Genomic DNA, 23,126 nt, shown 5'->3' on the forward strand with positions numbered 1-23,126 from the left:
TCACACAAGCATGTTTTACTGGAATTATATTGGGCCATGGTGAGACCACACCTGGAGTATTGTGTACAATTTTGGTCTCCTGACCTAAGGAAGGATATACTGGCCATAGAGGGAGTGCAACAAAGGTTCACCAGACTGATTCCTGGGGGGGGGGGGGGATTGACCCATGAGGAGAGATTGAGTAAACTAGGCCAATATTCTCAAGTTTAGAAGTATGAGAGGTGATCTCATTGAAACATACAAAATTCTTACAGGGTTTGACAGGGTAGATGCAGAGTGGATGTTTCCCCTGACTGGGGAGTCCAGAACCAGTTGTCACAGTCTCAGAATAAGGGGTCCGCTATTTAGGACTGAGATGAAGAGAAATTTCTTCACTGAGGGTGGTGAATATTTGGAATTTTCTACCCCAGAGGGCTGTGGAGACTCAGTCGTTGAGTACATTCAAGACAGAGATCGATAGATTTATGGATATTAAGGGAATCAAGGGATATGGGGATAATGCAGGAAGGTGGAGTTGAAGTAACAGATCAGCCAGGATCTTATTTGAATGGCGGAGTGTGCTCGAGGGGCCTAATGGCCGCCTCCTGCTCTTAATTCTTATGTTCTTATGTCCTTAACTATTGATTTGCTTTCTCGCACTGAGGCTGATCCTGCGTTCAGCTGGGAAGCGAAGTTTTCATTTATCACTATTCAGTTCAGCAAAATCATTTGCCTACTTCATATACATAATTTTATTATAAATTTTGAATGATATGTTGTACATATATGTAGATGTCTGTTATATAAATAATATATACACACATTTCAGACTATCTTTAAGCACAGAAACCATCTATAAACAGAATGGGGTGGGGGTGGGAGGGGGGAATTGTGGAGTTCCCTGTTTGGGGGGGGCGGTAAGAACTGTGAGGCGGAAGTTACTGCGCCCGACATGGCTGCCCCGTGCTGCTCGCAATATTGGGGTTACCTCCTCTGAGAGGAAGTGAAGCAAAAAATAATGCGCTCCACCACTTCTGTGGGGCGCAAGCGGGGCGGCAGCACAGGGAGAGGGGTGCAGCACTGCCCACTGGGGCGCGTAGCATTGCAGCGTAGAAGTGACCATCCTCTTCATTAATGGGGACGGCCAAGCTGCCGACTTTGCCGGTCCCTACCTGGACCATCGGGGAGCAGGGTGCTGTGCAATCAGCCCGGCACTCGAGCGTAGTGCCAGATCGCGGCACAGACCGGTAAAGGATGCAATGGCTGTGTTTTCTCTCACAGAGCCTTTGCTAATTTCACGGTTTCTGGAGCTAGAAACAGGGAAATTAGGAAATGGCTCCAGAAACAGGGATTAGGAACAGGCATCAGAAACATGGGAATTAGGAAAGGGCTACAGAAACATGGGAATTAAGAAAGAGCTCCAGAAGGAGGAGAATTAGGAAAGAGTTCTAGAAACTGGGAAATTAGAATTTCCAGAATGAGGGGAATTAGGAAAGGCCACCAGAAACAGGGGATCTCGGATCGCCAGAAACAGGGAAATTAGGAGCTCCAGGAACAGGGAAATTAGGGAAGTGCTCCAGAAACCAGGTGCATATTAGAAAAGGGCTCCAGAAACAGGGACATTAGGAAGCAGCTCCAGAACCATGGGAATTGGGAAAGGGAAACAGAAACAGGGTAATTAAGAAAGGGCTCCAGAAACTGAATAATTAGGAAAGGGTTCGAGAAACACGGGAATTAGGAAAGGGCTTCAGAACAGGGTAATTAGGAGAAACAGGGGAATTATGAGCTCCAAAGGTGGACAAAGAGCCCCTCTCCCGCGGTAGACCCCATCTATAGAATGTGTTGGTTAAGATTTTCTTTTTGTTGTACCAGCACAAGATATGAGTGATTGGAAGTGTGTTTTATAAATGTATGCCAGTGTGACTACACTTGCGTCACACAGAAATCTCGGATAATTTAGAAGGAAGAAATGGTGCCCACACAACAGCACAGCATGATCCAATTCCCACTCTTACTTAGGGGATTCCATCACTGTGTAGCATATGGGCCAGCAAACAACAGAGAGCCAAAGTGTGAATGAAAGCAGGAGGGATATTATCACCGTGACACCCGAATGGGTTGCCAGTTGCATACTGAATGAACTGTAACACTGACGTGTTTTTGTTTCCCTATTGCCCTTTCAGTCCACGTTTGTACGGCACCATTGGGTTCATCGGAGGCGGCAGGAGGGGAAGTGCAAGCAATGTGGCAAGGTACGAGGGGTCCGAGTGTGGCCTGCAGTGTAAACATGTTGTAGTGACGCAGAGAAGGGAATGAATCTTCAAGACAGCTGGGCGTGTATTCAATCCTGACGCCAATTGGGCTTCTCACAGGAACTCGAGCTTCAGAAGGCCAAATGTGAATTGTTGCTCATTTATTGTCGAGCATATGCAGCTGGAGTGAATCAGTGGATGGTGTTCAGAAGGTGACGGGTAACCAGAAGTAATGGCTGGGATTGAAAGGGGTATTTGAAACCAGGTGCACCAAGGCAGTCATACAGCAGGCTGCAGGAGAGAAGGACGCCAGGTTTGCATTGGGAACCAGGGGAGGAGGTGGAGGGCGATGATATTGGTGTGATCAGGTGATATGGCTAGGGAGCTATTTACTGTGGAAATGGACTCCTAACATTTCAGTGCTTGCTGAAGCTTAGATGCCCAGCCAGTGAAACTTTATTTTTGAGTATGAATGCATGATCCAGGTTTAATACTCCTTCAGGCATTCGATTCATCTACTTACATAGTCCATTGGAGCCTCCGAATAGACTCGTCACATTCATTATATAATCCATCGCCCACAAAAGAAACACTTGCCTACTGTTATAACAGCATATTTGAGAAGGAAAGACTGAGTATGGTTAACTGACAATGTTAAAGAGGAACATTACTCTGGGAGATGAATTCCTTTCAATCTGAAGGACTCTTCCATCCCACCTCCATCACACATTGTGTAAACTAGCAATGCGTGTCTCCTGCCTGAGAGGTTCTAAATATTCTGAGTGCTGGGCAGCCCACTGAGGATCTGGCAGGTTGGGTTTCTTGGCTGGAGGATGCTGTGCCAGTGATGTAAGTGGCTGGGCTCTGGGTAGGCGCCTGCTGTACTACTGGAGCGGCTCCCTAATGGCATGTTGGACTTGACTTTGGCTGCCTTGTGAATCACTTCTTACCACCGCCCTTTTCTCTTTTCCCACGCAGGGTTTCCAGCAGAAGTTTGCCTTTCACAGTAAGGAGATTGTAGCTATCAGCTGTTCCTGGTGTAAACAAGCGGTAAGTCTTAAATTTATAAGGAAATCGATTCTATCCCGAGCCATTAAGTGAAACACCACACCTTGCCATAGAAACACAAAATGCTGGGGCCACTCAGCAGGTTAGGCAGCATCTGTGGAGAAGGACACAGACTAACGTTTCACGGTGATGACCTTTATCAGGAGTTGAAAATGTGAGCGATGAACAGAGTTTAAGCAGAAACAGAGCCCGGTGGGGGCAGGGACAGAACAAACGGCAGAGGTCTGTGATAGGGTGGGGAGCAGCAGTGATTAAATGACAAAAGGGATGAAGTGACCAAACCTCGTCACACAGTTTACGCTCAGTTCATCCTTTGCAAATCCCCTCGCTCTCATAACCTGTTCTGTTTGTTCGACGCGTTTTGACTCCACAAACCTTCGGATATTTTTAGAAAGTTAAATTATATCTTAACCGAATGTTTGTTTGCCTCACCATCTTTCTATGCCGTGCCTTTTCTTTGGGCAATTTTGATGCAAAATTGAGTTTTTTTTTAAATGGATATTTAAGCCCTTAATTAACAAATATTGAAAACCAGCTCATAGTATCGAAAGACAACTGTGGGAGCTGGAGGCATTTGAGAGATCTGTGGTTGCAGATTTTACTCTGCCTTGGTTCCCGGGCTCTGGTGATGGCAAGGCTGAGGTTGGCGGTCTGAATGTGGTGCCCACATCCCATCGTCGCTCCTTGATGCAGTCTGGTGCCATGATGCACCGACAGCAGAACAGATAATGAAAAGGTTCATTCACTAGGTTGGTTCCTGAGATGAAGGGGTCGTCTTATGATGAAAGGTTGAGCAGGTTGGGCCTGTACTCACTGGAGTTTAGAAGAATGAGAGGTGATCTTATTGAAACGTGCAAGATTCTGAAGGGTCTTGACAGATTAGATGCATAGAGGATGTTTCCTCTTGTGGGAGAATCTAAAATAAGGGGGCATAGTTTCAGAATAAGGGTCGCCCATTTAAAACCGAAATGAGGAGAAATTTCTTCTGAGAGGGTCACGAATCTTTGGAATTCTCTTCCCCAGAGAGCTGTGGAGGCTGGATCATTGAATATATTTAAGGTGGAGATAGACAGATTTTTGAACGATAAGGGACTCGAGGATTATGGGGGAGCGGGCAGGGAAGTGGAGTTGAAGCCATAATCAGATCGGCCATGATCTTATTGAATGGCAGAGCAGGCTCGAGGGGCCAAATGGCCTACTCCTGCTCCTATTTCTTACGTTCTTATGAACCGGGGGAGGGGGAGGAAATAAAGTGACTGCTTAGCATTTTACTCAGACTGTTTCCTTATCCTCTCCTGCAGTATCACAACAAGGTGACCTGCTTCATGCTCCAACAGATTGAGGAGCCCTGTACACTGGGTGCCCACGCCGCAGTTATCGTTCCGCCAACCTGGATCATCCGGGTGAGACGGTCTCAGGTGAGGGGCACTTTGTGAATGATCTCTGCGCCTGAACCTTTCCAAGCTGGCGTCTGCTCACCACTGACTGCAGCGTCTTGCTCTTTCCTTCCTGCAGAATTCACTGAAATCGAGTAAAAAGAAAAAACGGACCTCATTTAAAAGGAAATCTAGTAAAAAAGGAGCTGAGGTAAGCGGCAGTGTGTTTTTTTTTTAACAATTAATTGCTCGACTCGTTATTACTGCTAGAATTTGGATTTGGTCACGGGACAAGAATATTTAAATTATCAACAGGATAATTGGGAACAAGAGGGGAGGAGGGTGGTGATTTAAAAAAAAAAGTGTCCTGGGAATGTTCGCGCCGCTAGCAAGGCCAGCATTTATTGGCCATCCCTAGGCACCCTTGAGATGGTGGTGAGCTGCGCGTTCTTTAGCTTCTGCAGTCTGTGCGGTGAAAGTGCTGTTAGGATGTGGCAGGGCTCCAATACTCTGCACTCTGGGTTAATGCGATGAGGGCTCTCCGAGCAAAGTCCAATCTCAGTGGTGCCATTGTCCGTACAGGTGAAGGAGCAGAGAACAGGCCGTATCGCCCTGGTGACCAGTTCCAGACCAACAGAGGCCTGGCGTAGGTCTGGCAGCATCTGTGGAGGGAAACAAGAGTTAATGTTGCTAACGAAGGGTCACAGACCCAAGACGTTAACTCTGTTTCTCTCTCCACAAATGCTGCCTGACCCGCTGAGATTTCCAGCATTTTCTGTTTTTATTTCAGATTCCAGTACCCACAGTATTTTGCTTTTGCCTGACGTAGTTCTGTTTGGGCTCAGGAATGATGCATGAAGCAAAGAAAGCTTAGGTAGGGGTAGACAAAATGCACTTTCTTTTTCATTAAAAAGAACCACAAGATACATTGCCTGCAGTTTATATCAACCGCGGTCGTATAAAACCTACCCCTTTGCCCATACCTCCCCTCAAACTCCTCCTCCTCCTCCTCTGTTCCTCTTTCCAGCTGGGAAGCGTCTTGGGACATTTAGCTATGTTAATGGCACTATGTTAGTGCAAGTTGTTCTTGGAAAGGGATAGCAACCACCTCGCTCTAGCTAGGGTAGTGTAAATCAAATAAACCCATCGCTTCAAAAAATAACTACATCTGTCTAAAACAATCTGTACATGTGGCATATATTTGAAAAATTGGGTGAACTATTAATTTGCCCCCCAACTTTTCCCAAGATGCAAAATGATTCTGCAAGAAAGTACAAGACCACTCAGCAGATGTGTGTGTATATACAGGCACTTTTGAATATTTGGCCAACTCTCCCATCTTCAGTCATGGCTCAGTGGGTCGCACTCTCGCCTGAGTCAGAAAGATGTAGGTTCAAGTCCCACTCCAGAGACTTGAGCACAAAAATCTCGGCTGACCCTCCAGTGCAGTGCTGATAAAGTGCTTCACTGTCGAAGGTACTGTGTTTCGGATGAGGACCTATCTGCTCTCTCACAAGGACATAAAAGATCCCATGGCACTATTTCGAAGAAGAGCATCAGAGTTATCCCTCAACCAACATCATTAAAACCGTTTACAGGCGCAGGGACGAAAATCTGGAATGGGCCAGAATTCGGACTCCAGGACGCTCCGTGGCGAGGTCGGCCAGAATCCGCAAAATGTTCCGGAATCCGGACACCCTGCCAAACCATTACCGCTGCCAACCGGGCCTAGGGAAAAATCAAAAAATGAAATCCAACTACTGTACAGTGACAAAAATTGCAATAAAAACACCAATCCTACCTGTTCCAGGCCAGGTCTTCACAGTCACCGCACCGTTGCTCCTGGGTCTGCACCAACTCTGCACAGCACACAAGTTCCCGGCCAGAACCAACCTGTATACAATTTGGCTGCAGCATTTCCTACATTACATAGAAACATAGAAAATAGGTGCAGGAGTAGGCCATTCAGCCCTTTGAGCCTGCACCGCCATTCAATAAGATCATGGCTGATCATTCACCTCAGTACCCCTTTCCTGCTTTCTCTCCATACCCCTGAATCCCTTTAGCCGTAAGGGCCATATCTAACTCCCTCTTGAATGAACTGGCATCAACAACTCTCTGCAGTAGGGAATTCCACAGGTTAACAACTCTCTGAGTGAAGAAGTTTCTCCTCATATCAGTCCTAAATGGCTTACCCCTTATCCTTAAACTATGTCCCCTGGTTCTGGACTTCCCCAACATCGGGAACATTCTTCCTGCATCTAACCTATCCAGTCCCGTCAGAATTTTAAATGTTTCTATGAGATCCCCTCTCATCCTTCTAAACTCCAGTGAATACAGGCCCAGTCGATCCAGTCTCTCCTCATATGTCAGTCCTGACATCTCGGGAATCAGTCTGGTGAACCTTCGCTGCACTCTCTCAATAGCAAGAACGTCCTTCCTCAGATTAGGAGACCAAAATTGAACACAATATTCCAGGTGAGGCCTCACCAAGGCCCTGTACAACTGCAGTAAGACCTCCCAGCAGCGAGAGGCGGCGGCAGTCCGAGAGGCGGGAGTTCCTGGCGTTGGTGAGGCCTATAAAGGCTCAGCGGCAGTGAGAGGCGGCGGCAGTCCGAGAGGCGGGAGTTCCTGGCGTTGGTGAGGCCTATAAAGGCTCAGCGGCAGTGAGAGGCGTACCTGTGCAGCTGCAGCGGGGAGAGAAGGCAAAAAAGAAGTAGAAAGAAATCAAAAGGCGACGTCACAGCCAAGGGGGTGAGTGATTGGCTGGTGATTGGTGAGTAGTTTTTCTTTTTTCTCTTCTATAACAGTGAGTAAACGTTAACATTGTTGTTGCCAATTTAAGTGTATCTAAGGGTTAAGTCATGGCAGGAGAGCTCGGTCGGGTGTTATGCTCCTCCTGTACCATGTGGGAACTCAGGGATGACTCCAGTGTCCCTGATGACTATGTGTGCAGGAAGTGTATCCACCTCCAGCTCCTGACGGTCCGCGTTGCGGAGTTGGAGCTGAGGGTGGATTCACTCTGGAGCATCCACGATGCTGAGAATGACGTGAGTATCACGTGTAACGAGTTGGTCATACCGCAGGGAAAGGGTCCACAGCCAGATAGGGAATGGAAGACCAACAGGAAGAGCAGTGCAAGGAAGGTAGTGCAGGGGTCCCCTGTGGTCATCCCCCTGCAAAACAGATACACTGCTTTGGGTACTGTTGGGGGGGATGACTCATCAGGGGAGGGCAGCAGCAGCCAAGTTCATGGCACCGTGGCTGGCTCTGTTGCACAGGAGGGCAGGAAAAAGAGTGGGAGAGCGATAGTGATATGGGGATTCAATTGTAAGGGGAATAGATAGGCGTTTCTGCGGCCGCAACCGAGACTCCAAGATGGTATGTTGCCTCCCTGGTGCAAGGGTCAAGGATGTCTCGGAGCGGGTGCAGGACATTCTAAAAAGGGAGGGAGATCAGCCAGTAGTTGTGGTGCACATTGGTATCAACGACATAGGTAAAAAAAGGGATAAGGTCCTACAAAACGAATTTAAGGAGCTAGGAGCTAAATTAAAAAGTAGGACCTCAAAAGTAGTAATCTCGGGATTGCTACCAGTGCCACGTGATAGTCAGAGTAGGAACCGCAGGATAGCGCAGATGAATACGTGGCTTGAGCAGTGGTGCAGCAGGGAGGGATTCAAATTCCTGGGACATTGGAGCCGGTTCTGGGGGAGGTGGGACCAGTACAAACCGGACGGTCTGCACCTGGGCAGGACCGGAACCAATGTCCGAGGGGGAGTGTTTGCTAGTGCTGTTGGGGAGGAGTTAAACTAATATGGCAGGGGGATGGGAACCAATGCAGGGAGACAGAGGGAAACAAAAAGGAGGCAAAAGCAAAAGACAGAAAGGAGATGAGGAAAAGTGGAGGGCAGAGAAACCCAAGGCAAAGAACAAAAAGGGCCACTGTACAGCAAAATTCTAAAAGGACAAAGGGTGTTAAAAAAACAAGCCTGAAGGCTTTGTGTCTTAATGCAAGGAGTACCCGCAATAAGGTGGATGAATTAACTGTGCAAATAGATGTTAACAAATATGATGTGATTGGGATTACGGAGACGTGGCTCCAGGATGATCAGGGCTGGGAACTCAACATCCAGGGGTATTCAACATTCAGGAAAGATAGAATAAAAGGAAAAGGAGGTGGGGTAGCATTGCTGGTTAAGGAGGACATTAAGGCAATAGTTCGGAAGGACATTAGCTTGGATGATGTGGAATCTATATGGGTAGAGCTGCAGAACACCAAAGGGCAAAAAACGTTAGTGGGAGTTGTGTACAGACCTCCAAACAGTAGTAGTGATGTTGAGGAGGGCATCAAACAGGAAATTAGGGGTGCATGCAATAAAGGTGCAGCAGTTATAATGGGTGACTTTAATATGCACATAGATTGGGCTAGCCAAACTGGAAGCAATACGGTGGAGGAGGATTTCCTGGAGTGCATAAGGGATGGTTTTTTAGACCAATATGTCGAGGAACCAACTAGGGGGGAGGCCATCTTAGACTGGGTGTTGTGTAATGAGAGAGGATTAATTAGCAATCTCGTTGTGCGAGGCCCCTTGGGGAAGAGTGACCATAATATGGTGGAATTCTGCATTAGGATGGAGAATGAAACAGTTAATTCAGAGACCATGGTCCAGAACTTAAAGAAGGGTAACTTTGAAGGTATGAGGCGTGAATTGGCTAGGATAGATTGGCGAATAATACTTAAGGGGTTGACTGTGGATGGGCAATGGCAGACATTTAGAGACCGCATGGATGAAATACAACAATTGTACATTCCTGTCTGGCGTAAAAATAAAAAAGGGAAGGTGGCTCAACCGTGGCTATCAAGGGAAATCAGGGATAGTATTAAAGCCAAGGAAGTGGCATACAAATTGGCCAGAAACAGCAGCGAACCCGGGGACTGGGAGAAATTTAGAACTCAGCAGAGGAGGACAAAGGGTTTGATTAGGGCAGGGAAAATGGAGTAAGAGAAGAAGCTTGCAGGGAACATTAAGACGGATTGCAAAAGTTTCTATAGATATGTTAAGAGAAAAAGGTTAGTAAAGACAAACGTAGGTCCCCTGCAGTCAGAATCAGGGGAAGTCATAACGGGGAACAAAGAAATGGCGGACCAATTGAACAAGTACTTTGGTTCGGTATTCACTAAGGAGGACACAAACAACCTTCCGGATATAAAAGGGGTCGGAGGGTCTAGTAAGGAGGAGGAACTGAGGGAAATCCTTATTAATCGGGAAATTGATGGGATTGAAGGCCGATAAATCCCCAGGGCCTGATGGACTGCATCCCAGAGTACTTAAGGAGGTGGCCTTGGAAATAGTGGATGCATTGACAGTCATTTTCCAACATTCCATTGACTCTGGATCAGTTCCTATGGAGTGGAGGGTAGCCAATGTAATCCCACTTTTTAAAGAAGGAGGGAGAGAGATAACAGGGAATTATAGACCGGTCAGCCTGACATCGGTAGTGGGTAAAATGATGGAATCAATTAGTAAGGATATCATAGCAGTGCATTTGGAAAGAGGTGACATGATAGGTCCAAGTCAGCATGGATTTGTGAAAGGGAAATCATGCTTGACAAATCTTCTGGCATTTTTTGAGGATGTTTCCAGTAGAGTGGACAAGGGAGAACCAGTTGATGTGGTATATTTGGACTTTCAGAAGGCTTTCGACAAGGTCCCACACAAGAGATTAATGTGCAAAATTAAAACACATGGGATTGGGGCTAGTGTGCTGACATGGATTGAGAACTGGTTGTCAGACAGGAAGCAAAGAGTAGGAGTAAATGGGGACTTTTCAGAATGGTAGGCAGTGACTAGTGGGGTACCGCAAGGTTCTGTGCTGGGGCCCCAGCTGTTTACACTGTACATTAATGATTTAGACGAGGGGATTAAATGTAGTATCTCCAAATTTGCGGATGACACTAAGTTGGGTGACAGTGTGAGCTGCGAGGAGGATGCTATGAGGCTGCAGAGCGACTTGGATAGGTTAGGTGAGTGGGCAAATGCATGGCAGATGAAGTATAATGTGGATAAATGTGAGGTTATCCACTTTGGTGGTAAAAACAGAGAGACAGACTATTATCTGAATGGTGACAGATTAGGAAAAGGGGAGGTGCAAAGAGACCTGGGTGTCATGGTACATCAGTCATTGAAGGTTGGCATGCAGGTACAGCAGGCGGTTAAGAAAGCAAATGGCATGTTGGCCTTCATAGCGAGGGGATTTGAGTCCAGGGGCAGGGAGGTGTTGCTACAGTTGTACAGGGCCTTGGTGAGGCCACACCTGGAGTATTGTGTACAGTTTTGGTCTCCTAACCTGAGGAAGGACATTCTTGCTGTTGAGGGAGTGCAGCGAAGGTTCACTAGACTGATTCCTGGGATGGCGGGACTGACCTATCAAGAAAGACTGGATCAACTGGGCTTGTATTCACTGGAGTTCAGAAGAATGAGAGGGGACCTCATAGAAATGTTTAAAATTCTGACGGGGTTAGACAGGTTAGATGCAGGAAGAATGTTCCCAATGTTGGGGAAGTCCAGAACCAGGGGACACAGTCTAAGGATAAGGGGTAAGCCATTTAGGACCGAGATGAGGAGGAATTTCTTCACCCAGAGAGTGGTGAACCTGTGGAATTCTCTACCACAGAAAGTTGTTGAGGCCAATTCACTAAATATATTCAAAAAGGAGTTAGATGAAGTCCTTACTACTAGGGGAATCAAGGGGTATGGCGAGAAAGCAGGAAGGGGGTACTGAAGTTGCATGTTCAGCCATGAACTCATTGAATGGCGGTGCAGGCTAGAAGGGCCGAATGGCCTACTCCTGCACCTATTTTCCATGTTTCTATGTTTCTATACTCAAATCCTCTAGCTATGAAGGCCAACATACCATTTGCCGCCTACACCGCCTGCTGTACCTGCATGCCAACTTTCAATGACTGATGTACCATGACACCCAGGTCTCGTTGCACCTCCCCATTTCCTAATCTGTCACCATTCAGATAATATTCTGCCTTTGTGTTTTTGCCCCCAAAGTGGATAACCTCACATTTATCCATATTATACTGCATCTGCTACAACAGTGACTACACTCCAAAAAAAAGTACTTAATTGGCTGCAAAGCAGTTTGGACATTCTCAAGTCATGTGAGGCGTTATATAAATAAAAGTCTTCCTTTCACAGCTGGGAGGCTGTTGTTGGCCCTTTGGTACTCTCTGCGCAAATCACTTTGCAGCACCGTGCTACCTCCCCCAAGGACCTACCACTTTAACCATGCCTTCATTCACGCTCCTCCTACCCCACCCTAATTTGTTCCTATTCTTTCCCCACCTCCCTCCATGAAGTGCAGTGAGATGCAAGCTGTTAGTCCTTTTTCTGTGTTGTGGACTCTCTTCCTGAGCGCGCATGGCCATCGGAGGGATGCAGCAAGACACACAGTGTAGGCACTTGGTTAAAATCTTTAGTAATGCAGCTTGTCAGCTCAGTGTCGCCCGTTGCTTTTGTACTCTCACTGTGCCTGGATCAGTTGGTGCAGAGTGGTAATTGCTGCAGATATGTGTCGCTGTTCTGGACTGACTCTTCTCCCTTTTGAAACAGGAAGGAAGATGGAAGCCCTTTATCATCAAGCCCATCCCATCTCCGCTGATGAAACCGTTGTTGGTGTTTGTCAATCCCAAAAGTGGGGGAAATCAGGTGTGTGGGTCCTCTATCTCATAGAGCAGTACATGTCATATTGGTCACAGGAATAAGAGGGGGCATCCCATTACACAGTAGACATGCTCCAACAGGAATCTACTGCAAAACTGTAGAGTGATGTCCACTGGAGTCAGCATCGCGACCATCTATCTATTTATTTACTTCTCTCTTTCCTTCTCCCTTCTTTCTTCCTTTCTTCCTTTCTTCCTTCCCTTCTTCCTTCCCTCCTTTCTTTCTTTCTTTTTCTTTTTGTCTCTTTTTTCCTTTCTCTTTTTTTTTCTCGTTTCTCTTTCTGAATCTTCTTTCTTTTTTTTTCTATTTTCTCTTTCTTTCTTTTTCTTGCTCTCTTTCTTTCTCACTCTTTCTTTCCCTGTTTCTTTTTCTCCTTTCTTTCTCTCCTATCTCTCTCAGTCTCTCTCTCTCTCTCTCTGTGATTTGGGTACATGGGGATGACTGGGAAGGGAGCATGCTTCACTGTGAAGGAGACTATATTGAAGAGTTGCGGTGCTACAATTGGACTCGATGCGCCTGAAATGAGGAGGGGCGGAAAAAAAGAAAATCTTCTCTGGCCTCTGCTATCCCGTGACCCAACGCCCACCCGCCATGGAAAGTGCACACGCATGCTGCTTCTGGCAGTTGAATAGTCTGTCGACACTCGGCGTCTGAGCTCACACAGGAAGATTGGTCACTGGACAAGTTGTGGGGGTGGGGGGCTACACGTAGAACCAGAACCCAGCATGAGCCAGCACCTTCAGGAGAGAAAGGGAGAAAAGAGAGAGAGAGAGAGAGAGAGAGAGAGAGAGAGAAAAAGAGTGCCCCAAGTATCCTGCAGGGTCCAAAGGAGAAAATGAGACGATCCGTCCTGACTCTGGCAGCAGCTCTCCTCCAGTTGCTGTTTTGCTTCCCTCCCAATGTACGCAGCCTTAATCCCGCAACACAGCTGGATAATAGAACAGATATTGTTGTAGGCAGCTGATCAGTTCGTGGTTAGTTATATATCGGTGTCTTGCTTTGGGAGTCACACATTCTGTGTGTACGAGAGATGAGTCTTGCTTTTCGGTATACGGCCCACTCTCTGGTTTTGACACGTGTATTGGACCCCCAGCTCCCAGTCCTGCCCGACTGTTATGCCGCCCGCTACAATACTGTTCTCCAGTAACTCTAATGCCCGTTTACAGCCTTTGAGACGGGTCTGCCACAAAGAGAATCTTGGCGGGGCACCAGGTCCAAGTCTGCAGTAAAATGCTGAATGAGCACACACTCCGTATCCGCACATAGCGTGCCTTTAACAGTACATCACCGGGTTAGAGCGATGTTGGATTTCACTGTGACGCTATTACATTTGTTTCATTCTTTTGCAGGGAGCGAAGATTATCCAGTCGTTCATGTGGTACCTGAACCCGAGACAGGTGTTTGATATGTGTCAGGGGGGTCCTAAGGAGGCGTAAGTACTGGCCCGGGGACAAGCGTTCAAGGCTCAAGATTTCAAACAGGAGCAGTGGGGATATTTTTGGGAGGGCGTGCGGAAAATAGTATTATTTTGTTAACCAGCAGAGTGCGAGCACACATGAGGTGTGGCCATAAGCACAGCAGTTTGACTGGGGGCAAGGGTGCTATTTTAAATGGAATATGCCCCTCAGATGGGATCCCGGGTAAAAGCTTTTCTTGAGGCTGAGATTCACTCTCTCTAACTTTGGAGAGGGGTCATTTCCTTCTCCATCCATGTGACATCCCTGGCCAAGGTGGCAGGTGCCCTGATCTATAGGGGGAGTGGGACTGTTGCTCTCCATCGCTCTCCCTCCCACTGCCTTTCTCTCCCTCCCTGTTCGAGATCGACCTGGCTTTCCACTCAGCATCTTCTCCGTGCCAGCTCGACTACGGGGGGAAGTAGGGTTACGTAACCCCATGGCCCATCGCTCTGTGTGCACAAGGTGCTGGTACTCCGCAGCACTGTACCACTGGGCTGGCCTTTGCGATCAGTTCTGCAACCTCGGGAAGAAAATCGTCACAGAGCACAGTCATTAGACACTCTGAATAAATGGGGACGGGCAACCGTATTCCTGGGTCACTGACGTGATTGCTGAGACCGAGGCAGCGCTGAGACTGTCGAGCTCCACTTCGGTTTAAAGTGGCACAGGGTGACACAGTATGTTGCAGCACGATTCTTTCACCTCTGGGGCCCTAGGTTCGCTCCAGCCCAAACTGGAGTGCATGCTCAATCCTTCCCTCTGCTGGCTGGATGGGTGTAATGTATGCACCTGTCAGTATGCCCAAGGGGGCCATCACCCGGTCCAGGCAGCGGGCGGTCGAGGGGGTCGTTCAGCCCGACTGCCTGCCTCTCTTCCGTGGTTGCATCCGAGCCAGGGTGTCCCTGGAGATGGAGCACGCAGTGTCCACCGGTACGCTTGCAGCCTTCCGCGAGAGGGGCGCCGGAGGGACTGGAGTGCATCATCCAAATTTTAATTTGATCCTTAATGTTTAAAGTTTAATTTGTCTATGTTTGTTGGTTTTAGTGCCTCCTCCCCCACTTTTAGCCAGGGGGCACTTGTATAATTTGTGTTTTTGTGCCCTCAAAAAAAAAGGGGCACTTGAAAAGTTCTTTGGAGTGTGCCCCCACCAACCCCCCCCCCGCCCTTTAATCAGGGGCCACTTGTTTAATGTTCACAACTAAAATAGTTGCAGAGCTTGTTGCATTGTGAGTGGCTTAGCCAGTCACATGATGTTCACAGGACTCAATAAAACCCCAGTCAGTTGGGTCTAGGTCATCCACAATGAGGTATGCAGTTGTGAGCCTAGTGGATGAACTGGTAATGTGTAGTGTGATTGTTGAATCTTTGTTAATAAACCAATTAGTTCTTCATAGCAATGTGTTGCTATGAATTCTTCAGCAAAGAACCCACAAAATATATTACAATGGGTGCTACATGAAATGAGTTTGGGATAGTCTGCTCCACGCAGTCCCTAATAGGCAGAGGCCCAATGCAACAAAATGAACCCAAATTTGACGCAAATTGTCAGTCTCGCTCAGGCTGAACGGCAAGGAGGACACTGAAATGTCACACCAGCACATTAACGGACGGTATTCTGTGGATGGGGTTAAGTTACATTGTTAGGGACAGTACAGAGGGAACTTTACTCTGCATCTGCCCCATGCTCTACTTGACTCGGAAGTGCTTAATGCTGACTTTAAAGATGGATTAAAAGGTTTGGTTCGTCTGGCTGACATCTCTCAGCCTGAGTGCAAAAATGTTATTCTTTGCAGAAGTTTTCATATTTATTGTTTCCTACCTGATGTAATATTTAATTAGGGTTTGAATGCTTCACCCTTAGAAGTTTTAAATAAAGAATGATCCATAGTTTGCAAGATTCAGTTAAACCTGCTGAAATGCATGAGGTATTCTGATCCAGTCACAAATATGTAAAGAATCAGACTGGAATCATTTTTTTAAGTTCCAGATAGGGTGAAGGGACGTTTAACCAAATACATTCAGAACTAGTTACTGCAAAGTCGGGAAGTGGTTGAGGAATTTTCCGTTGGGGATCACCTTGAGCTGTAGCTGGAGCCCAGGGACTGAGCTGTCCCTCTGTACTTACGGTTTCTAATCCCAAGAGATGAGCGCGCGATCACTTCTCTGAGACTAAGGAGTTCTGTGTTCCTTCCAAGTTTGTGTGTGTATTTTTAAATTCTTGTTTTGCTCTTTACAGGTTAGAGTTGTACCGAAAGGTTCAGAATTTACGAATTCTGGCTTGTGGAGGTGACGGCACTGTAAGTGTTTACACTCAATACACTCCTCTCGCCTTCTGTGGTTTCTGTAGTTTTCTCTTAGAATGCAAAATGGCAATTGTTTCCTGTGGTTCATTTCACAATAAAGGTTCCACTTGGTATTGAGGCCAAGACGATAGTGTAATTGTTGTAATAGTGGAACATCACGCTGTCATTATGTTTACTCCAGTGAAGCAGCGGGAAGACTGAAGCTATCTGCCTTCCCCACCACGCACACCGCTCCCTAGACACCGACTCTATCACCCTCCACTATCTCAGGCTGAACCAATCTGTTCGCAACCTCAGTGTTGTGATCTATCCTGAGCTGAGCTTCTGATCACATGTTCTCTCCATCACGAACGCTGCCACCTACCCCTACCTCCATAACGCTGCCTGCCCCCACCTCCGGAGATAGACAGATTTTTGAGCAATAAGAGAGCAAAGAGTTATGGGGAGCGGGCAGGGAAGTGGAGCTGAGTGCATGATCAGATCAGCCATGATCTTATTGAATGGTGGAGCAGGCTCGAGGGGCCAGGTGGCCTACTCCTGCACCTATTTCTTATGTTCTTATTACCACCCTCCCCTCCCACACTTTCTGTTCCTCTGAGCTTAGCCTCTTGTGCCACACCCGCCCCCCCACCCTCCCACATTGGAGGCTGTGCCTGCCTCTGCCGAGGCCCCACGCTCAGGAAATTCCTCTCTAACCCTACCTGGCTCGCCATCGCCCTCACCTCCTTTCAGACCCTCCTGTAAAAAATACACCTTTTTGACTGAGCTTTCAGCCACACCTCCTTATATCTTCTTCTTCAGCTTTGCGCCTGTTGTTTTCTCCGAATGCGTTTGTAACACTGGGACATTTTTCTACGTGTAGTGCAGACAGCGCGCGGCCGTTATGTGATTGTCCACAATATTGCTGCATCCACTGTGTCCACACATTCACCTTCATCTTTGATGTTGACGTCAGCAGCAACATTCTCTTGTAGTGAACGTACAGTAACATCAGGAGTTCCGGTCTCTGCTGAAGGCCCAGTGGGTAAAGGCAGTGCCTGCTGTAGGACTGAGCCACACAGCCCAGATGGTTGAAGATTTGATTCCCAATCATTGGCCTCAGTGCTCTCTCATGGGGAGAAGAAGAAATCCCCTGGAGTGAGTCTTGAACCCACAACCTTCTGACTCAGGGGCGAGTGTGCTATCCCCGAGCCACAGCTGACACACTATACCGACAAGAACATGATCTGGTGCTAAGGGAACGCATCATTTGCAAGTTTGGTTGGGCACTTGCCCTAGCCTCTTGGAAACAATAGTGTGAAAATACGGTTGGTGCTCAAGTGGGTGGAGCTCCAGTGGAACTTCTGGCCATTCTCCGCTCCAAGTACATCGGTGCAATGGGCGGTAAGGAACAGAGAGTCCAAGCTGTTTCAGCACTCGCACTCCAGAACCCCCACCCCCCACTCCAGATCCCCCCCTCCAAACCTCCCCCTCCAAACCTTCCCCCCCTCTCCAAACCTTCCCCCACCCCTCCAAACCTTCCCCCCCCCTCCAAACCTTCCCCCCCCTCCAAACCTTCCCCCCCCTCCAAACCTTCCCCCCCCTCCAAACCTTCTACCCCTCCAAACCTTCTACCCCTCCAAACCTTCTACCCCTCCAAACCTTCCCTCCAAACCTTCCCCCCAAACCTTCCCCCCCAAACCTTCCCCTCCAAACCTTCCCCCCCAAACTTCCCCCCCAAACTTCCCCCCCAAACTTCCCCCCCAAACTTCCCCCCAAACCTTCCCCCCCAAACCTTCCCCCCCAAACCTTCCCCTCCAAACCTTCCCCCCCAAACCTTCCCCCCCAAACCTTCCCCTCCAAACCTTCCCCCCAAACCTTCCCCCCCAAACCTTCCCCCCCAAACCTTCCCCTCCAAACCTTCCCCTCCAAACCTTCCCCCCCAAACCTTCCCCCCCAAACCTTCCCCTCCAAACCTTCCCCTCCAAACCTTCCCCCCCAAACCTTCCCCCCCAAACCTTCCCCCCCAAACCTTCCCCTCCAAACCTTCCCCTCCAAACCTTCCCCCCCAAACCTTCCCCCCCAAACCTTCCCCTCCAAACCTTCCCCCCCAAACTTCCCCCCCAAACTTCCCCCCAAACCTTCCCCCCCAAACCTTCCCCTCCAAACCTTCCCCTCCAAACCTTCCCCCCCCAAACCTTCCCCCCCAAACCTTCCCCCCCAAACCTTCCCCCCCAAACCTTCCCCCCCAAACCTTCCCCCCCAAACCTTCCCCCCCAAACCTTCCCCTCCAAACCTTCCCCCCCAAACTTCCCCCCCAAACTTCCCCCCAAACCTTCCCCCCCAAACCTTCCCCTCCAAACCTTCCCCTCCAAACCTTCCCCTCCAAACCTTCCCCCCCAAACCTTCCCCCCCAAACCTTCCCCCCCAAACCTTCCCCTCCAAACCTTCACCCCCAAACCTTCCCCTCCAAACCTTCCCCTCCAAACCTTCCCCTCCAAACCTTCCCCCCCAAACCTTCCCCCCCAAACCTTCCCCTCCAAACCTTCCCCCCCAAACCTTCCCCTCCAAACCTTCCCCTCCAAACCTTCCCCTCCAAACCTTCCCCTCCAAACCTTCCCCCCCAAACCTTCCCCCCCAAACCTTCCCCCCCAAACCTTCCCCCCCAAACCTTCCCCCCCAAACCTTCCCCCCCAAACCTTCCCCCCAAACCTTCCCCCCAAACCTTCCCCTCCAAACCTTCCCCCCCAAACCTTCCCCCCCAAACCTTCCCCCCCAAACCTTCCCCTCCAAACCTTCCCCTCCAAACCTTCCCCCCCAAACCTTCCCCCCCAAGCCTTCCCCTCCAAGCCTTCCCCTCCAAGCCTTCCCCTCCAAGCCTTCCCCTCCAAGCCTTCCCCTCCAAGCCTTCCCCTCCAAACCTTCCCCTCCAAACCTTCCCCTCCAAACCTTCCCCTCCAAACCTTCCCCTCCAAACCTTCCCCTCCAAACCTTCCCCTCCAAACCTTCCCCTCCAAACCTTCCCCTCCAAACTTTCCCCTCCAAACCTTCCCCTCCAAACCTTCCCCTCCAAACCTTCCCCTCCAAACCTTCCCCTCCAAACCTTCCCCTCCAAACCTTCCCCTCCAAGCCTTCCCCTCCAAACCTTCCCCTCCAAACCTTCCCCTCCAAACCTTCCCCGCCAAACCTTCCCCCCCAAACCTTCCCCCCCAAACCTTCCCCCCCAAGCCTTCCCCTCCAAGCCTTCCCCTCCAAGCCTTCCCCTCCAAACCTTCCCCTCCAAACCTTCCCCCCCAAACCTTCCCCCCCAAACCTTCCCCTCCAAACCTTCCCCTCCAAACCTTCCCCTCCAAACCTTCCCCCCCAAACCTTCCCCCCCAAACCTTCCCCTCCAAACCTTCCCCCCCAAACCTTCCCCTCCAAGCCTTCCCCTCCAAGCCTTCCCCTCCAAGCCTTCCCCTCCAAACCTTCCCCTCCAAACCTTCCCCTCCAAACCTTCCCCTCCAAACCTTCCCCCCCAAACCTTCCCCCCCAAACCTTCCCCTCCAAACCTTCCCCCCCAAACCTTCCCCTCCAAACCTTCCCCTCCAAACCTTCCCCTCCAAACCTTCCCCCCCAAACCTTCCCCTCCAAACCTTCCCCTCCAAACCTTCCCCTCCAAACCTTCCCCCCCAAACCTTCCCCTCCATACCCCATCCCGCTCCAGAACGTACACTTCACCGCAGATGCAAAAAGCAAACTTGAATAACAAAATGAAAAGCAGTCACTAATGCTGCATGCTTTTCACCTGCAGCCTGAAATCACTTCTAATCGTAGAACGATTACAGCACAGAAGGAGGCCATTCAGCCCGTCGATCCCGTGCCAACTCTCTGCAAGAGCACCTCAGCCAGTCCCACTCCCCTGCCCTTTCCCTGTAGCCTTGCGCATTTTTTTCCTTCAGGTACTTATCCAATTCCCTTTTGAAAGCCACGATTGAGTCTGCCTCCACCACCCTCTCAGGCAGTGCATTCCAGATCCCAACCACTCGCTGCGTAAAGACGGTTTTCCTCCCGTCGCCTTTGGTTCTTCTGCCAATCACCTTAAATCTGTGCCCTCTAGTAATCTTCAAAATTCCCTGACTAGACAACAAGAACCGTGATTGGGCTCAGCCTGTGTTTACTGAATAGTTAGAACACGTGGCTCTTGAGAGACACAGAAGCACCTCAGCTGCAGAATAATACATTGTATAACAGTCCTGTTATTACAAAACAGCGTCCCATCTGATTTACTTTGCTGATCTGTATAATATAAATATAGTTAGCTGACAGATTTGGAAGTTACCGAGCAGAGTGTCCCAGAATTCCAGATGTCACAAGTTCAGAGTCAACCTGCAGGGGGATGGATTATTAATTAATAATATGGAAACGTACAAGAACGTGGCATGCTATGAAGAGCAGTGACCACAAGATGGCGGTATTGGGCCGTGCCACCCTGTGGATGTCGATGCTTTCAGTGATTGGAGATACACTGGTTGGATTCAAGACTGTTCTCTTTAATCAGACTTTTTTTTGTGTTAGGCCTTACATTGCTCGGTGTTAAATGTCTTGTGCATTCCTACCTCCATCCCATTTAAAGAGGCCAGGTCACGTCCCCATCCCATTAAAAGAGAGGGTGAGCGGGGTGAAGGATTTTGATTAGATCGCAGTGCTGGCAGACAGCGATCTTCTTGTACTCTCTGTTCTGATCAGCGTGATTGAAAGAGTTGTGGGTGTGCTTCCCAGTCACTGACATGATGCTGTCATAGCAGTGCATCTGGAAAATGGTGACATGATAGGTCCAAGTCAGCATGGATTTGTGAAAGGGAAATCATGCTTGACAAATCTTCTGGAATTTTTTGAGGATGTTTCCAGTAAAGTAGACAAAGGAGAACCAGTTGATGTGGTATATTTGGACTTTCAGAAGGCTTTCGACAAGGTCCCACACAAGAGATTAATGTGCAAAGTTAAAGCACATGGGATTGGGGGTAGTGTGCTGACGTGGATTGAGAACTGGTTGTCAGACAGGAAGCAAAGAGTAGGAGTAAACGGGTACTTTTCAGAATGGCAGGCAGTGACTAGTGGAGTGCCGCAAGGTTCTGTGCTGGGGCCCCAGCTGTTTACATTGTACATTAATGATTTAGACGAGGGGATTAAATGCAGTATCTCCAAATTTGCGGATGATACTAAGTTGGGTGGCAGTGTGAGCTGCGAGGAGGATGCTATTAGGCTGCAGAGTGACTTGGATAGGTTAGGTGAGTGGGCAAATGCATGGCAGATGAAGTATAATGTGGATAAATGTGAGGTTATCCACTTTGGTGGTAAAAACAGAGAGACAGACTATTATCTGAATGGTGACAGATTAGGAAAAGGGAAGGTGCAACGAGACCTGGGTGTCATGGTACATCAGTCATTGAAGGTTGGCATGCAGGTACAGCAGGCGGTTAAGAAAGCAAATGGCATGTTGGCCTTCATAGCGAGGGGATTTGAATACAGGGGCAGGGAGGTGTTGCTACAGTTGTACAGGGCCTTGGTGAGGCCACACCTGGAGTATTGTGTACAGTTTTGGTCTCCTAACTTGAGGAAGGACATTCTTGCTATTGAGGGAGTGCAGCGAAGGTTCACCAGACTGATTCCCGGGATGGCGGGACTGACCTATCAAGAAAGATTGGATCAATTGGGCTTGTATTCACTGGAGTTCAGAAGAATGAGAGGGGACCTCATAGAAACGTTTAAAATTCTGACGGGTTTAGACAGGTTAGATGCAGAAAGAATGTTCCCAATGTTGGGGAAGTCCAGAACCAGGGGTCACAGTCTGAGGATAAGGGGTAAGCCATTTAGGACCGAGATGAGGAGAAACTTCTTCACCCAGAGAGTGGTGAACCTGTGGAATTCTCTACCACAGAAAGTAGTTGAGGCCAATTCACTAAATATATTCAAAAGGGAGTTAGATGAAGTCCTTACTACTCGGGGGATCAAGGGTTATGGCGAGAAAGCAGGAAGGGGGTACTGAAGTTTCATGTTCAGCCATGAACTCATTGAATGGCGGTGCAGGCTAGAAGGGCTGAATGGCCTGCTCCTGCACCTATTTTCTATGTTTCTATGTTTCTATGTTTCTAAATGGGCAGCTTGTTTCACGTTGGGTATTTATAGCTTGCAAGTGAGAAACTCTACTTAAGAAATCTCAAGCCTAAAAATAAATGTATAATTAGGTCTCCCTTAAGCCGGGCAAACTTTCTGCATCAAATGAGGCACATGGACAGTTTTCTTGCAGCCATTGCCAGTGCTGCTGTATAACCTGTTAGCAGGTGCACGAGCAACCTCACCCAGGCTTGTCGACCAATTATCTCTCTGTCCTTGTTGGGGGAGGCATGCTTGGTTGGCTTTACTTGGTGCCTTCCTTCCCTTGTTGCATTCTCCCTTCTCAGTGTGTCATTCCTCAAACAGCTACTCCCACCGCCCCCCCCCCCCAAAAAAAAAGAAGGGTCTGCGGGGGCAGCGGGTACATTGAACATTTCAAAATTGTCATTGCTAGATTTTTGTTAGGCAAGGGTATTAAGGGCCACAGAACCAAGGCTAGATAAAGTTAAGATACGGATCAGTCACGATGTAACAGGCTCGAGGGGATGAAAAGCCTCCTCCTGTTCCTGCGTTCCTACTTTAAAACAATATTTTTGAAAATTCTGCCAAGTGGATCACTTAATAAAAGCTGTAATGACCTTGTATGCCCTCAAACTATTTATTCCATGTTATAGTGATGTTAATGCTGCTCCCCTACTATCCATGGACTGTACCGGCACAATGTCCTGGGATACAAACAGAAAACTACATTTTAAAAGCTGTGAATAAGGAATGAGACCAGCCATTTTGTCACATAGTGTCTGCTTCTGCTGTCAGTCAATGTGCAATTTGTACAAACAGAAATTACACTAAGATTTAGTGAATAACTTAACAAAATAAAATG

The 23,126-nt window shown here is 48.4% G+C and overlaps 1 protein-coding gene across 3 annotated transcripts in view; it reads left to right on the plus strand.

Annotated features, from left to right (window-relative positions):
• LOC139279980 (diacylglycerol kinase zeta-like) overlaps positions 1 to 23,126 on the plus strand; it is a 521,188-nt gene that overhangs the window by 248,717 nt on the left and 249,345 nt on the right. For 2 of the 3 annotated variants that reach the window (XM_070899369.1, XM_070899370.1), the window contains 7 exons: positions 2,163 to 2,231; positions 3,210 to 3,281; positions 4,601 to 4,717; positions 4,815 to 4,886; positions 12,298 to 12,393; positions 13,758 to 13,840; positions 16,102 to 16,162. In XM_070899369.1, coding sequence (XP_070755470.1) covers positions 2,163 to 2,231; positions 3,210 to 3,281; positions 4,601 to 4,717; positions 4,815 to 4,886; positions 12,298 to 12,393; positions 13,758 to 13,840; positions 16,102 to 16,162 — 570 coding nt within the window. Of the gene's footprint in view, positions 1 to 2,162; positions 2,232 to 3,209; positions 3,282 to 4,600; positions 4,718 to 4,790; positions 4,887 to 12,297; positions 12,394 to 13,757; positions 13,841 to 16,101; positions 16,163 to 23,126 lie in introns of all 3 variants that reach the window. The other variant, XM_070899368.1, reaches the window with a different exon arrangement.

The sequence above is a fragment of the Pristiophorus japonicus genome, chromosome 14, assembly GCF_044704955.1.
Source record: "Pristiophorus japonicus isolate sPriJap1 chromosome 14, sPriJap1.hap1, whole genome shotgun sequence".
Lineage (NCBI taxonomy): Eukaryota > Metazoa > Chordata > Chondrichthyes > Pristiophoridae > Pristiophorus > Pristiophorus japonicus.